Below are 15,683 nucleotides of genomic sequence, written 5' to 3' on the forward strand. Positions count from 1 at the left end.
ACGCTGCGCTTCCCCTTGCTGTTTTCATTGAGGAAATCGAGGCCTCTCTGATCGAGTTTGTGGACCCCTTTAAGGTGCTGCGTGAGGTGGTCGCGCCGAGCAAAGCCTTTGGCACCATCGTGATCGGTGCAAAGCGGGCATGGGATGTGCTTAGGAGTGAGGTGACGTGTGAGGGCGTCGGACCTTGAGTAACTCTTGCCACACAGACAAGCGAATGGGGGATTTCCCGATGGCAGTCTACCATGTGTAGTTTCAATAGGCGGCTCCGCAAGGGAAAGCTGACGCTCAGGGCCAGTCAGGCCAGGGTTCTCCAAGACCAAGTTGATGGGCCATGCTCCCGGCAATGGATTCATGTCGATGGGCATTGGCGTCGAGTAACTGATTGGCTGGGCGTTGGGTTCGGTCCACCCTGTTTCACCACCTGCAGGGCGTAAAGGCTCACTGACACAGTGGAGGCAATGGGACACATGTTCCATTTGTTGTGGCCTCCAAAAGTGGGTCAGTAAAAAAAAAAAGACCGTGACTAACAAGATGAATCCAGCGGCCATGGGGTTGTTCAGAGTGGTTTGGCCATCGAGAATGGGAAACGCCAATTCAATGCTTCCTGCATTGAAGCAGTTATCGATAGGATAGCTCAAGGCTGCCACGTCAGAAGAAGAAGATGAAGAAGAAGATAATGGTGGTGGCGCTTGTTGGTGGTCGAGCGGCCAAGTACGACGTTGGGCGTCATGGTCGAAGTAGCTGGTCATAGTTGTCTACCAGTTTGTAGTCAAGTTGGTGAATCTGGTTCGAATAAATGGACGTGGATCGTGGAGACTACAGGCGCAATGCTTGCCTTCATCGTGTGGGGGACTGCGACATATTTAGCTTATGTTAGTCAATAGTCCAGCAAGCCCAAAATTGATTGTGCATTACTCTCTATTAGCCTGGCTGCCTGGGTGATGCAGCGGCAGAGATGCAGCCGCCACCACCCTGCAAAGGACCGGGGAAGGGTCGAATGGCAGAGGAAGTTTCTGCGCCACCACCCTGAAGTGCCTCCTGAATCTGGGTCTGCGAAGGCGGCCGCGAAGTGTTATAGGGTGTGTGTTGAACTGATCTCTCTGAAACCCCGCCAGCGATCGCCTTGTTGGGATTCTTGGACGAGCCTTGTTACCAACAATGGCTCCCAGAACACAACTTACCACCAGCCTCTTAAGGATTTTCTCGACTACCTCCCTAGCTATCACCCTCGAGTGTCTCTCAGCACTCGCATCATATCACCATCGTCGCACATATGGATTCCGCAGCTGACGAGGTGTTGGAGTCATTGCCAGCAACTCCTGCTCGACATGCCCGTCAGATCAGGCGACGACCAGGGCCCAAGACTTCAGTCAAATGTGGGGATTGTGGCCACGTCTGTAAATCTTCAAGACATCTTATGTATGTATGCGTCCCGAGTTTTATCTCTCCTGCACTGCTAGCACATATGCTTTGGATGATGGCACTGACAAATTGAGTAGCTGGCATAGACGCTGTCATACCAAAAGCTTTCTTTGCCTGGAGGAGCCGTGTTGTCGAAAGACACCTCCATCCGGCTTCAGTACCTACCGGGACTTGGAACGGCATCGAGAGCATGTTCACAGACGTGGTCTAGAGAGGATACAGTGTTCTTATTGTTCCAGAAGCGTGAGCCGACGGGATAATCTCGGGAGACATATCTTGAGGCTACACGGACAGGAGTTATGGGTCGCCGCCGCGAACGGGAATAAGAATGTTGTCAAACTTCTACTCGACAATGGAGCTGATGTTGAGGCGAAAGATCCCAAATTAGGCCGGACACTGCTGTCACTCGCTGCTGAAGGAGGGCATCGGGATATCGTCAAACTTCTACTCACTTGTGGTGCTGAAGTCGAGGCAGCAAACACGTTGCATCAAACACCACTATCAATTGCTGCCGAAAGGGGGCACGAGGGTGTTGTTGCGCTCCTCCTCGAGCATGGTGCCTCAATTGAGGTAAAAGACCTAAAATATGGTTGGACGCCACTATTACTGGCTTGCGAGAAGGGCCATGAGCCCGTCGTCAAGTTCCTACTTGACAAGGGAGCTAATATCGAACATAGGGATAATTCTAAGTTCAGATGGACACCACTCTTTCTAGCTGTCGATTCGGGGCATGTCACAATTGTCAGGCAGCTAATTGAGAAAGGGGCTAATGTTCAAGCAAGAAGTGGCCGGCCAACTGGTCTAACGCCACTATTGCTAGCTGTCCAAAGAGGGCACGGAGCTATTGTCAAGGCACTTCTCGAGAACGGAGCTGACATGGAAGCCACTGATTACAACTATAAATATGAGAGGACATCACTCTCATGGGCAACTTGCCACAGCCATGTTGCTATAATGATTATGCTACTTGAAAAGGGTGCCAATATCGAGGCAGGCAACTACCGAGGGGGGAGGCCGTTATCAATTGCAACTGAGGCTGGGAATGTAGCGTTGGTCAAGCTATTGCTTGAGCATGGTGCCAATGTCGAGGCAGGCAACTACGCATGGAAGAGCCCATTATCAATTGCAACTAGGGCTGGGAATGTAGCATTGGTCAAACTATTGCTTGAGTATGATGCTGATATCGAGACGGACGATACCGTTATAAAGCCATTATCAATTATAACTGAGGCTGGGAATATAGCGTTAGTCAAGCTATTGCTTAAGTATAGTGCTAATGTCGAGTCAAGAAACATTATATAGAACTTTCCATTATCAATTATAACTGAGGCTAGGAATGTAGCATTAGTCAAGCTATTACTTAAGTATGATACTAATATTGAGACGGGCGACACCATTATAAAGCCATTATCAATTGTAACTGAGGCTAGGAATATAGCGTTGGTCAAGCTATTGCTTGAGCATGGTGCTAATGTTGAGTCAAGAAACATTACATAGAACTTCCCATTATCAATTGCAACTGAGGCTGGGAATATAGTATTAGTCAAGCTATTGCTTAAGCATGATGCTGATATCGAGACGAGCGATACCGTTATAAAGCCATTATCAATTATAACTAAGGCTGGGAATATAGCGTTAGTCAAACTATTACTTAAGCATAGTGCTAATGTCGAGTCAAGAAACATTACATAGAACTTCCCATTATCAATTACAACTGAGGCTAGGAATATAGCATTGGTCAAGCTATTGCTTGAGCATGGTGCTGATATCGAGACGGGCGACACCGTTACAAAGCCATTATCAATTGCAACTGAGGCTGGGAATATAGCGTTGGTCAAGCTATTGCTTGAGCGTGGTGCTAATGTCGAGTCAAGAAACATTGCAAGACGAACTCCACTACTGCTAGCTGCTATGAATGGCCACACGGATATTGTCAGACTACTTTTGGAGAAGGGAGCAGACATCCATGCGGAGGATTACCTACGTCGGACGGCACTTGACCGCGCTGCCGCGCTAAGACATGAGGCGGTAGTCAAGCTATTGCAAAGCCACAAATAAAAAGCTCCCCGTTCTTCCATCGAGAACCTAGATATTGCCACTGAGTGGCGTGCGGATAGTCTGTGTAGACATCTTTACAGATACTTTCTAGTCGTAGAATGCAGGCAAGGACAAGAGCTAAACTTCTTGACACCATTGTCATGAGCGCAGCGTTACTCCGGGAGGATACAAGTATTGTTACTTAAACAGTGGCATCAATCCGACTTGATACAGATTCCGAGTTGCAAGATGTATTTGCCGTGAAAAGTTCTCATGCACCGGTTAATACTGGATGATACACGAAAAGTGCATTAGCAGTGGGCTTAGACTGTAATATCTTCTTGGGCGAGTTTCTTGCGGGATAACATGGAAAAGACATTTAGAGATGAAAACAGCTTGATTGGGTTGACGAAACTTACCTTACCTCATGGGAATGTCCAGTCATTGATTGTGGCTCGAAGAGAGGCGTGGAGGCAGTGCCTTGGAGAAAATAACCGCTCTAAAATGTGACGTAACGACGTCCCGGCCCCATAGCATCCCGATTCTAGACCCAGGCATCTCTCCAGAGCTCCATCACAGACAGCCAAACGAAGTTGACCTTGGCACCACGAGCTACACTACGATCACCGTCGACCACCCTCGTGACGCTGATTTGGAACAACTGTCAATCAATGATATTCTGTAGCAGCTTGATCTCTACATATCATGCGTTAGAAGCATTCCTCCACTCCACGCGCGCCCCAGCTGTGTTAAAACTTGACCGCGGGGTCACAAGCCCTTGCTCAGCTGCCTTAGTCACCGCCGTGAATACTATCGCACCAGTAGCCTCTATCAGCCTCTTCCTCTGTATCGTATATACTACGCCTGTCGGACGCAAGCGGAGGAGCTCCGTGGTGGAAAGTGTAGGACAAGGTGGCTCCATTCAGACCCTTCCGCCGCTTCGGCCACCCGCATCATAAGCAGAGCCTCTTTCGCTATCTGTTTCCTCACGCCGTCCGCGAGCACTACCGCGAGCGACTCCTCAACTTCCGCCTCGATACCCTCCCATACTATAAGAACCGGCTTCAGTCTCGCATCTATCGGTACCTTGTCGACCGCCAGCGCAAGCGCCGCGAGCAAACAAGGCTCGTCGACCTTGTAGCCCGGCACAGTCGCCGCCTGCTGCTCGGGCCGGTTTCGCGGACGACGCGCAGGAGGCAGGGCCGCAAGAAGGATGTAAAGGGGACAAAAGAGGTGGAAGAGAAGAACATGTCACAATGGGGATATCAAGGTGGGGGAAATCCAAGCGGCGCGTCAGAATATGGAGAGCCGTATGAGCGAGAGCGTGGTGCCCGGCGGAAGAAGATCGCGGCCATGGCGGGCAGCGTATACCGGGCGGGAGTTGCTGCTGCATCAGAGATTCGAGATCAATACAGCAATACAAGAATACGCGGCGTGGTAAACATAGACGAGTCAGCGTCCAAGATCACTATACCCGGCTCGTTCCCTGATGTTGCCATCGTGGTCAAGGGAGACGAGCAGATGGTGCTTTTCCCATCTTACGCAAAAAGACACATCAGGCAGTTCGATGACAATGGTCGATCGACTACAACCACGTCAACACAGGCAAATATGAACGACGAAGACTATTGGCGACATGAATGGGCTAGGATGGAGGATAAGAAGGCTATAACTGATGTCGATGTTCGCGGCTGGGTCTACTCTCCGCAGAAGGGTGCCATGACCCGGAGGAATCGAGTTCTGGTCGGGCTTGCAAGGAGACTCAGTGGCATCCCTGCCCCAACGACCAGTGGGCCCGAGTCTATGACCACGCTGCACGAGGATCATGAAGATCTCCGGGAACAACAAAAGATTGCTCGAGAAGCTGAGCAGATCGAAAGGAAAGGACAGGCTGAGAAAGAAGCCGCCGTGAAGGGAAGCTACAGCGAGGAACCTAGAGAGGATGACTCGGACGCCGACTCTGGACGATACTCGCCTCGAAGAACACGGAGCGGAGCTCGCACGCCACTATCTGCACCATCCTCGCCAACTCTTTCAGCAAGACCTTCTGCCAACGCCGTGGCAGAACTTACCGAGCAGGAGCTTGCGGTCGCAAATGCAAACCTCATGGCCCGCCTTGGACCTTTCATGACAACACCATTAGTCCAACTTCCCATCACCATCTTTTTCTATAACGATGAAACAAGCGCATCCAGGACTGTCACAACGAGTGACGCGGGCCACTTTTCAGTACGAGCGGCTTTAGATTTTGTTCCAACCCATGTTCGCGTACTCGCAAATGAGACTCTATCAGCTACGGAGCCGGTCCAGATCATCGAAAACACGGGCATTAGTCTCATCAGCGATATCGATGACACGATCAAAAAGTCTAGTATTTCGCTAGGTGCCAGAGAAATATTTCGCAACACTTTCATCCGAGATCTTGCCGACCTCACGGTTGAAGGCGTGAGGGAATGGTATGGAGCTCTCCATGACATGGGTGTCAGTCTTCACTACTGCTCGAATAGTCCATGGCAGTTGTTCCCGGTCATTGCGACATTCTTCAAAACTGCGGGACTCCCACCAGGGTCACTTCACCTCAAGCAATATAGTGGCATGTTGCAAGGCATTTTCGAACCTGTCGCGGAAAGAAAGAAGGGCACACTCGAAAAGATTCTACGCGATTTCCCGGAAAGGAAGTTTCTTCTCGTTGGCGACAGTGGCGAAGCTGATCTGGAGGTGTACACCGACTTAGTAGTTGCGAACCCTAAGAGAATCCTCGCCGTCTTCATTCGGGATGTCACCACGCCTGAAAAAGCCGGTTACTTCGATGCTGGATTTGACCCAGCTCCGAGACGTACGAAGACTGCTAGTAGTAGAATCAGAGTCAACTCAGGCGATAGCAAGGAAGACGATCCTTCTCAACGACCTAATCTACCTCCACGGCTTCGAACTGAGCCCGCAAAGACTGATGGCCCCGTAATGGGGACATTAATTGACTTTTCCGACGAGCCTGAAGAGATGACGACGAGTGAATCGCAGAACCTTGCACAGCTCATGGGAAATACGGCTCTCAAGCCCAACAACAGTGCGGTCGACCTTCTGAATCGCAAAACACCACCGCCACGTCCCGTTAAGCCAGCCGCTCTTAGAGGGAGCCCATCGGAGATTTCCGTCGCTAGAAGTGGTATATCTGCCAAGTCAGATCCGACGCCACCGGGCAGTCGCAAGCCTACTGGTCCAACGCATCCTCTTTCCCAGATGTTGAATTCTTCCGATCCAACACTTTCCAGCAACTATAGTCTGCCCAAGACAAGGGAGGTTGCTAGCACTCCCACCTCAAAGGCGTCATCAAATACGGCGAAGTCTACGTCTACGACAAATGCAGACTCTGAGAAGCCCCCGCCCCCTCCACCTCGGCGGCGTGGCACTCCATCCTCTATTCTCTCCATGAGCCCGCGGCTTCTCGCCCATCGACGGACAAACTCGAGTTCTGATCTAGAGGGGTTGGAAGCCCTGCCAGCCGCCGGATTCACAGTAAACCCAGGTGGTGGAAATCCCAATGCGGGCCCAATAAACAAGAAACTTGACATGTGGAGGCGTAGACTCGAGCGTGCTCATGACACATTGGACCAATATGGTGTGAAGTTATACACATGGCGAAAAGGCGACGATGTGATACACGAGGCTATTGGTATCGTGAAGGAAGCCATGGCCAAAAGGAGAGATAGGTAACATGATATCAATTCGGGGACATGGTTTTGCAGCAAGGGGTTTTGGAGTGGCATAAACGGAGCTTAGCGTGGTATAACAGTGCAACTCGATTATCTACAAAGCAGAAAGAAATGAAACACCAAGTATATGCCTGGAACTAAATCATAACTTCCTAAGGTGTTGTGTTGCAAGCCGCTTCTGTCGGCAGGAGAAATACCAACCTGTCGTAACACAACTTCAGTAATCATGCTAAGCCTCCTTCATATGGTGTGTCGGTAGGAGGATCCGACCAAGCTTCAGCCTTGCCATCCAAGTATTTGGACTTGAGTTTGCTCAACTCGATAATCTTCGAACCGTTTGCTTTGCTATCCAAGGTGCCAGCATTGATAAAAACCTCCTGAACCGCCTTCTCGCCAATCTTCAACTTCACAATCAGGAAGCAGTGGACTCCGCAATGGGGACAGAAGTGATGATGCATTGTTTTGGTGTGGAAGGTGTAATCAGGGAGTTGGGAAACTCCGAGCTCAGGGGAGATGATTTTGAATGAAGAGTTAGGCTCGGGCGTCTTGATCAGCAATCCTTAATCAATGACATGCCGCAAGGCGGCTTAACATGTTGGGGAAATGCTGAAGGTCACACGTCAGGGCGTGGCGGTGGTGTCCCGTGGGATATGCGGAGTTGGGAGGCGAGACCGTGGTTCTTGAAGAAATGGTGGTTCCTACTTGGAGATAACGATGAGATACGAGACATTTCTCGATGGTGTTGGCAGATACGTGGAGAAGACACTGACGAGACTGCGTTGAAATCGTTTGACGGGACATGGGCTTGAAAGGGATACCCCTTCTATCACGATATTCATGTAAAATCCATGGTGTTCTTATTGTTCAGAATCCTTGTAGAGTTCATGCTGCACCTCGAATCTCTCAGTCCAGTTGGTCGTTACACACTATGGTCTGTACTAACGTCATGCTACATGACATGCTGAGGGCTATCTATGTAAACCCCTTACTATATCAACTCTTATGCTTTTTCAAAACAGCAGCTTTGAGGTCCTCCCATTCCCACACGCCACTAAATAGCCTCTCGATCCAGCCTTCCGGCTCCGGCTGCACCAGATCCTCATAATCATCTACTTCTTTAACCATGCCACCTAATCCTAGGTCCGCTGTACCAATTCTAACATACTTACTCTTCTTTACAATCTTCCACATGACAGCTGCAAGAGGAAACACAGCCAACAGTGTGTAATCCAAGAAGAACCATTTAACGGCGAAAGGGTGTATTGTATCAAATCCGAGAAGTACCATCGCAAGGATGGCGCAGGTTGCACCGATGTAAGCCGCATAAGGTTGAAATGGTGACACGTAGGGCAATGTGCTGCGAGAGACGCCTTGTCGTTTCATGTTGTGGTAGAAGTGGATGTACGTGATGCAAACGCACATGTAGTTGAACTGGCCACAGACGGTGCACAAGTCGACAAAGTAATGCAACACCTCAAGTGCACTGGCATTAACGCCCATCATACCCAGCAATCCAATGAGCATTACAGCGCAGACGGCGTAGATGGGGATGCCGCGTTTGGTTGTCTTGGCGAAAATCTTTGGCGCACGGCCAGATTGGCTCATGGCGAAAAGGGCGCGTGATGATGCAAATAGCACACCATTACCGCAGCTGAAGATAGATGTCATCATCACGGCATTGATGAGATGCGGCAAGCCGTTTATATTCATCCGTCCCATAGCAATGGTGTACGGTGAAGCGGCACTGGTGCCGCTACCGGGGATGGACCCTTCAATAAGGGCCGCAAGAGTTGGGTCATTGTAAGGGATCACGATGCCAGTGCAGAGCGCTGAGCCGATGAAGAAGAACAGCAACCGCCACTTGAAGCTACCAAAACAGGTGGGGAGAATACGTCGGGGCGACTTCGTCTCTGCGGCAATAGAGCTGGTATACTCAGGTCCGCAGACGGCGAATGTGGCTAAGGTGAAGCAACTTAATACACCCCAAAAGCTACCGAGTGATCCGGTTGTTAAGTACTCAGAGAAAGACCCAGCTATGGTGCGGAGACTTGTGTCAGCGTTTATATAAAATTGTAACCCAGGATTCATGGATCACTTACGATTGTTCCAATACCGAAATCCATATGCATCATGCAACGGGTTGCAACCAACCATCGTGAAGAATGTAAAGCCGAAACACATAAATATGAGGAAAACTTTCCCAATGCTAAGGTAAAACTCGGCCTTACCGAACCATTCCACGCTGAAAAGGTTCAATAGACCATAGAGAACAAGACAAATGACCACAGTAGCCTCAACAGGAAACTTGTCCGTCCAAAATGTGATCAGAATATGCAGGGCCGTGATCTCGAAAGGAACGAGGAGAGCCTGTGCTAAGAAAAATGCCCAAGACTGAGCAAAGGCAAGTGCTTCGTCCACCCAATATGCCGTGAACGTGATAAAAGCGCTTGGTACAGGTGCATAGATCGTCATCTCAGCGAACGTCTCGTTGACACACCATACGTTGAGGCACCATATGCAGTACGCAATCAGCAGTCCAGCCGGTCCTCCGTTTGGAAGATACGAGCCCATGGTAATGAATACGCCTGTAATCTCTGAATCAGTCACTGAATCGAAGCAACATTTCGTATGTGAGCGTACTTGTTCCAATAGCACCTCCTATGGCGAAGAGCTGGACTTCTTTGCCACCCACTTTGCGCTCAAGGTGTGGTCTACTTGGAGGAGGAACTAAGCGAACCTCTCCTGCGCCGACATCGACACTAACACTTTTGTCGTCGGCTTTCTCCATATTGTTTTTAATAAGACTTGATGACGGTGAAACAGCGCGCAATGTGGAAACGCCAACATCAAGCCGATGGATGCACACAGCAGCATTTAACAGTTAAATAATGTCTATGGCTGCTGAGTTGGTAGAGCCCAGGCAAGTCACTGGCACCTCGGTTCCTGATAAGTAAGCTCCGAGAACTAGGGCTCTTGCATTATCTAAGTCAGGCTGTGCCTTATCATCGCATTGACCGGTTGATCAACCTGTCGGACAGTCCGCCCAATGCGGTCGTAAATATCGAATTAACTGTAACTGATCCATGTATCGCAAAATAAACTTTCTTAATCCGACAAATTGGTCCTTTAAGTGATTTAGGTTGTAAGTACGGTGTCTCGAATTTACTATGAACTGCTGACTCTAGGCCTCGTAGTTTAAGGTGTAAAAGACCGCAAATATAGAAAAGGGGAGGTTAGGGGGGGGGGGGGCGTTTGGGCTTCTAGATATGTCCTGAAACAAATCACGTTTACGGTAATATGGGCTGATAGCTATGTAGCGTATGAAATAGGTATTTGCGATTTTACAGAACATTGAGATGAAGATATTTCTAGTCCTCGATTTGATTTGGGAGAGTGTGTCATCAGCTTTCTCATGACTAAGCCATTCAAGCCAGTGGTTCATCAAGACCTGGCTTTTCATGATGCTCCTTCTGCTTCGAAAGCTTGTTCGCCATATACTGTTGCGTGTCAGATACTATGAAGTAAGCATAATCAATGGTCACTTGCCTCATACAGATTCCGTGGAGGATATCTGGCTGGATTCTCAGCAGTTGTACAGCTCGGCAAGACCTAAGCAACAATATTGTCAATCGTAGCTCCAATCCAAGTCAAATACATCAGTAGAGTGGGAAGCCTACACCAATACTTGCGTCCATATTGAAGCCGAAGAAAAATGGAATCGAGTACCGTTCCTTTCCAGAGGTATTGCGGACACGGTGCACCGTGGAAACAAACGAGTCGTTTGATATACGCTCAAGAAAGTCGCCGATATTTACAACAAAGGTTCCCGGGATATATGGAGCGGGAATATAGATACCATTTTTATTCAAAACCTCCAAGCCTCCAACTGAATCTTGGTTCAAAATAGTAAAAGCTAAATCTCTAGGTCAGACCCAGGTACATGAATCAATCCGATATGGAACACATTACTTACTTTCAAAGTCTGTGTGAGCTCCCAAGCTGTCTGGGTCTTCTGCACCAGGATGGGTGGGTAGATAATGTTGTAAAATAATGGATACGAATGGCGCAGTTACGTAAGTATCGAAGTAAGTCTCTTCTGTTCCAAGCCCCAGGGCAAAGGAGCGTAGTAAATTTCTTGAAAGTTGTAGCAATTCCCTTTGGTATACGAGCATCTTTTCCTTGAAACCGGATGGTGTGCTAGGCCATTGATTATAGGTTCCTAGGCACTTCTCCCGCTGTTCAATTGTTAGCTCAGGGGAAGTGGGATCGTTGTCCGGATCATAACTGTAAAGAAAAGCCCCTTTGCGCACTACTATCTGTTAGCCTGTCCATTGAATTGATGATAGGCAGCCGTACACACTGGTCCCTCGGGTGTGTTGACATAATGTTCGTTGTATCCACGGAGCTCCTTGTTATTGTATACATATTCTTTCATTTTAATTTCAGAAGGCTGAGCGTGGTATCGACGTGAGAGCTCAAACACATCATCGATAAGGTCTTGTGAGATTCCATGTCCTTTGATATACATGAACCCAACCGTCTTGCACACTCTTGCCATCTCTTTTGCGACAGCCATGCGATCGGCTAGATTGTCGCTATAGATGCGGCTGATGTCTACAAGCGGGATCTCATTGAACGTGTCCACAGCTCTATCATCCAAAAGCACCTCGCGTTTGTTATCATTATGGTTATCTCGATAGTAGTACTCATATCGAGGGGTATGGGCTTCACCACTCGTGATGGTTGACACAAAGGTGGTCGACATGATGCTGGTTGTTTGATATTGTTCTGCTCATGGCCTTGCTAATGGGTAAGCTTACCCCTGTAGACCATAGAGAGACGAAGCCTCAGTATATATGTCGGCACGTCCGTCAAGCAGGCCGCGCATATGTTTGGTTGCAAACAAGCAAGACATTGTTACCGACCTTCAAGACTTAGATAAGGAGCGAAGCATGGTTGCAGAGCTATGATAAGCAATCATAGACTGTCTTACTGCGCGGAAATGAGCCGGACATAATGGAAGCATCCCTGATTATGATAACAGGTCGGGCCTTCCTTTCCCTGTTATCATCCTCCTACGCTAACTATATCTGCAACTCTGATCTCGGATGTGTTCCGAAAGTGCTTTTGTGTCGCAAATGAGATATAAGCCGTTATTGCGCACTTTGCACTAAGGCATCGTTTTTGCTCCGTGACATGTTGAGTCTCTACAACTAGTGACATGGATCCTCGGCATCATTCTAGCTACATGAAAGAAAGGACGGCCTTCTGATTTCTAGTGCGCTCGCTGCTAGAACTATGTGAATGACAAGCTGCTGCTTACGCATGGCAACCCGGTTGAAATCGGAAGTACTAGGGCACATATTTGTCGCGTTGGCTTTGTATCCTAGCTTATGTTATATTTATTTCTACTTACAACCGCAAGGATTCTAAAGTATGCGAGTGTTGTTGTTATCGCTCCTAAACATCGTCATAGCCATGTATCAAACTGCTGATCTGGCGCGAATGCGTTTTGTCCTCCTGGAGTAAAGTCCCACGGTGTGAACATGTCTGCAATCCAAGGCTCTTCTGCCAAATTCAAATAGAGATCATCCATACTTGCGATATCACCCATCATTCCAGTCATGGCATCATCACGCATTTGTACGGCGTCCACTTGGGCTTCCGGTGCTGCCTCTCCCATGAACAGAGTCTTGATAGCTCGGAGAAGGACCGTCGTCTTGAAGAATAGCCCGCTACGCGGACCTTCTGCATCAACTACGCCTAATAATCCCGGTATCTGGTCGATCCTTTCGCAGACTCGATCCAAGACCGTAAATACGTTTGCACGCCTCTTGATTTCCTGCAGGTCCCAGCCCTCCTCATTGAGAGTATTGAGTTTGAAGAGCGCCACGAGGCAATGTGTGAACTGAGAAAATGTATCGACAGTGATACCGGGCCAGTCAATTGTAGGCATGTCGAAAAAGAGATCTAGCCAGCGCTCGACACAAACCAGGACTGATTCCAAGTCTTGTATCCTTTGAAAGGATGAGGAGGCTGTCAGGTGTGGGGTTTTCGGTCTGCTGAGATAATATTCCCTGATGATGAGCTCTGTGCTATGCAGGTAAAATTGAGTTGTCCCTATCGAACGAAATGAGTCACTGAAGATTACGGATGAGCGAAGAGTGTTCAATCTTACTTTCTGAGCGGAATCGGTCTGGGAGGCTCTTCCGAATGACATTAAGTTGGCTAAGCATGGCCGTGAATAACGCAGTGGATGGGGCCTTTGAATTTTCGCCTTCAGCGGAATCTTCTGTACAGGAACATGTCACTTGGTTTGTGATTACATGACACTTGACCTGCGTAGCTAGGAGTATATCAAGTTGAGTCTCTTGGCCTTCACTCAGAATGCGAATGCAGTCATCCATATATGATGTCCAACGGAGGGGCTCCGTTTTCCTATACGCTGTCCAGGTGCTATTAGCCTCGTCATGTTAGTAAGATGATCCGAGGCTTCGCTGATTCAGGAAAAGTAGAGATGGAATACTGACGAGGAGGTTAGGTGAAATACAGCGAGGAAGGTACGTCGTTCTTCAATGGTCCGTACGCGTTGCTTCGGAGGATGTGGGACAAGCCAACCGGACTTGCGTCGCCGGACCACTGTCGTAGTTATATCTTTCTGTAGATCAAGCTCGAGTGCTAGCGAGACGGCTAGTTGAGCAAGAGTTGTCATGAAAGGCTTGTCTTGTTTGAAGTAATGGGACCTAGGATAACGCCAGTTTAGGAAAGGAGCGACTACAACAAATGATTGCTAGACTATGGGAGGCCACATACCAGGACCCAAAACATATGACCCCAAGCAGAAGATCCAGGTTTGCCAAGTGTTGAGTCACGGTCCTATGTGATATGACTTTCCAGATAGTCTCTTCCATCGCAAATTGCTCTGATACTAATCTAGTAGTTAAAGACATTATGACAAGCCATAGGAAAGGTCGTCGCTGGCGGAGCTCCGCTGCACTAATCGTAGGTGGAATGTGCACGAATGGAAATTCCGAGATGAAGGCACGACGGAACGTTGCAAGTTGTTCCTCTGCAATGAGTTCTGGAATGTGATGGCGGGAGACATCATCGAAGACAGCTAGCAAAGATGACGTCGCGCCCGACTGGGAGTCGTCGGGATCCTCACCAGGACGAGAACAAAGGACCGCGTTGTTGCTAGTGTCGATTTCGACTTCTGGGTAGCGTGTTGGGGTTAAGGAGATGGACTGAGCAGAGTCAACAAGAGTGCTCAGAGTAGATGGGGTGTTGTTCTCTGTAGACGGGGGATGCGTTGCTTCCCGATGTTGCGCTTGCTTATCAACAGCCTGAGACCGTAGAAGGGAAACTAAATCATCAAGCTTTTCCTCGAGCCGACTGGCAGGAGCTAACTGTGGTGCCGGAGGTTGTCGTTCATGGTCCCGGACTTTACGCTTGCGGATAGCGACCGCTGGCTCGCAAGTCTTTCCGAGTCGATGACACCTTCATCCCGTCAATATATCAGACGAATTCTAGAGACAATGGCATTTGTGTGCTGAAGTAGATGCCCTGGAGCAGGCCATCCAACAGAGTAGGGAATATCTCACCGTTCACATCCAGGCCCTTCAGAACGGTAGAAGCACTTGCATTTGGCACGAGAACACCCAGCACATGCTTGTCCATATGGCGCAGGGTTGCATGTCTCCATATTGCAGTTCGGCCTCTAATTTAGCCTTCAATACGAGGAGGCCTGCTATCTAGCGATAAGCCAGCCAATAGCATGGACCGTTAACGCATCTGAGTCGCTTGGAGAGGCCGAAACGGAGTTTCAGTCTGATGGTTCGCAGGGGTAGAGTCTCTCCGTTGCAGCGAGAAGATGGTGTGCAAGTTTCAATTCCAGCTGGAGGCTCTACACACGGGTTTCGTGTATCACGAGGGATTCGGAAATTCCAGTGCGGCACAGTCGACAAATCATACTATCAGCTGCATTCAAGCTAACTCGAGCGGGCAAAGTGTCTCGAGCAAGCCTGATAGGCACACCCCACCGCTCGCTTGCAAACCAGCTAATCCCGCGGGATGTGCTTACTCCAGATATAACAACCTGCCACGCCGGTGGAATCTCGACCCGACCGTCGTCTCGATAGACCGTTTATGACGCCTTGATATCACCGACAACACAACCGATATGTCTCGAAACTCATTCATATCACCGACGATACGACCGATGCGAGTCGAAGCATGTTCTTGGTGCAAATCAACTCCCGCGGGAGATTCAGCCATGACTTTAAACAATCTTATATATTGGCTTCCAGAGCCAGCGTTCCAAGGAAATCAGAAGCCCAGCAAGACAGCAGAGCATCATAATAGCATTCAACTATTATACAGTCTAATCTTGTACATTTATTAGTTTTTTGAGGACTTTCATATATCCACCACCAGAGCCCTTCGTCGAAATGGCTGGTTTAGTGAGCTCCATTGTCCAAGCATTTCCTCCGAAACCAAAATTTACAGACCAAA

General features: G+C 48.9%; 1 protein-coding gene across 1 annotated transcript; it reads right to left on the reverse strand.

Annotated features, from left to right (window-relative positions):
• Positions 1-8,165: 8,165 nt before the first annotated feature.
• On the reverse strand, positions 8,166-9,960 carry UCRPA7_6645 (putative general amino acid permease protein; the record flags this gene model as incomplete). Its single annotated transcript, XM_007919182.1, has 3 exons — positions 8,166-9,130; positions 9,401-9,757; positions 9,813-9,960. The coding sequence occupies 3 exons, from the start codon at positions 9,958-9,960 to the stop codon at positions 8,166-8,168; spliced, it is 1,470 nt and encodes a 489-aa protein (XP_007917373.1).
• Between the last annotated feature and the right edge of the window lie 5,723 nt (positions 9,961-15,683).

The sequence above is a fragment of the Phaeoacremonium minimum genome (genome assembly GCF_000392275.1).
Source record: "Phaeoacremonium minimum UCRPA7 unplaced genomic scaffold PA7_03_scaffold_480, whole genome shotgun sequence".
Taxonomy (NCBI): domain Eukaryota; kingdom Fungi; phylum Ascomycota; class Sordariomycetes; order Togniniales; family Togniniaceae; genus Phaeoacremonium; species Phaeoacremonium minimum.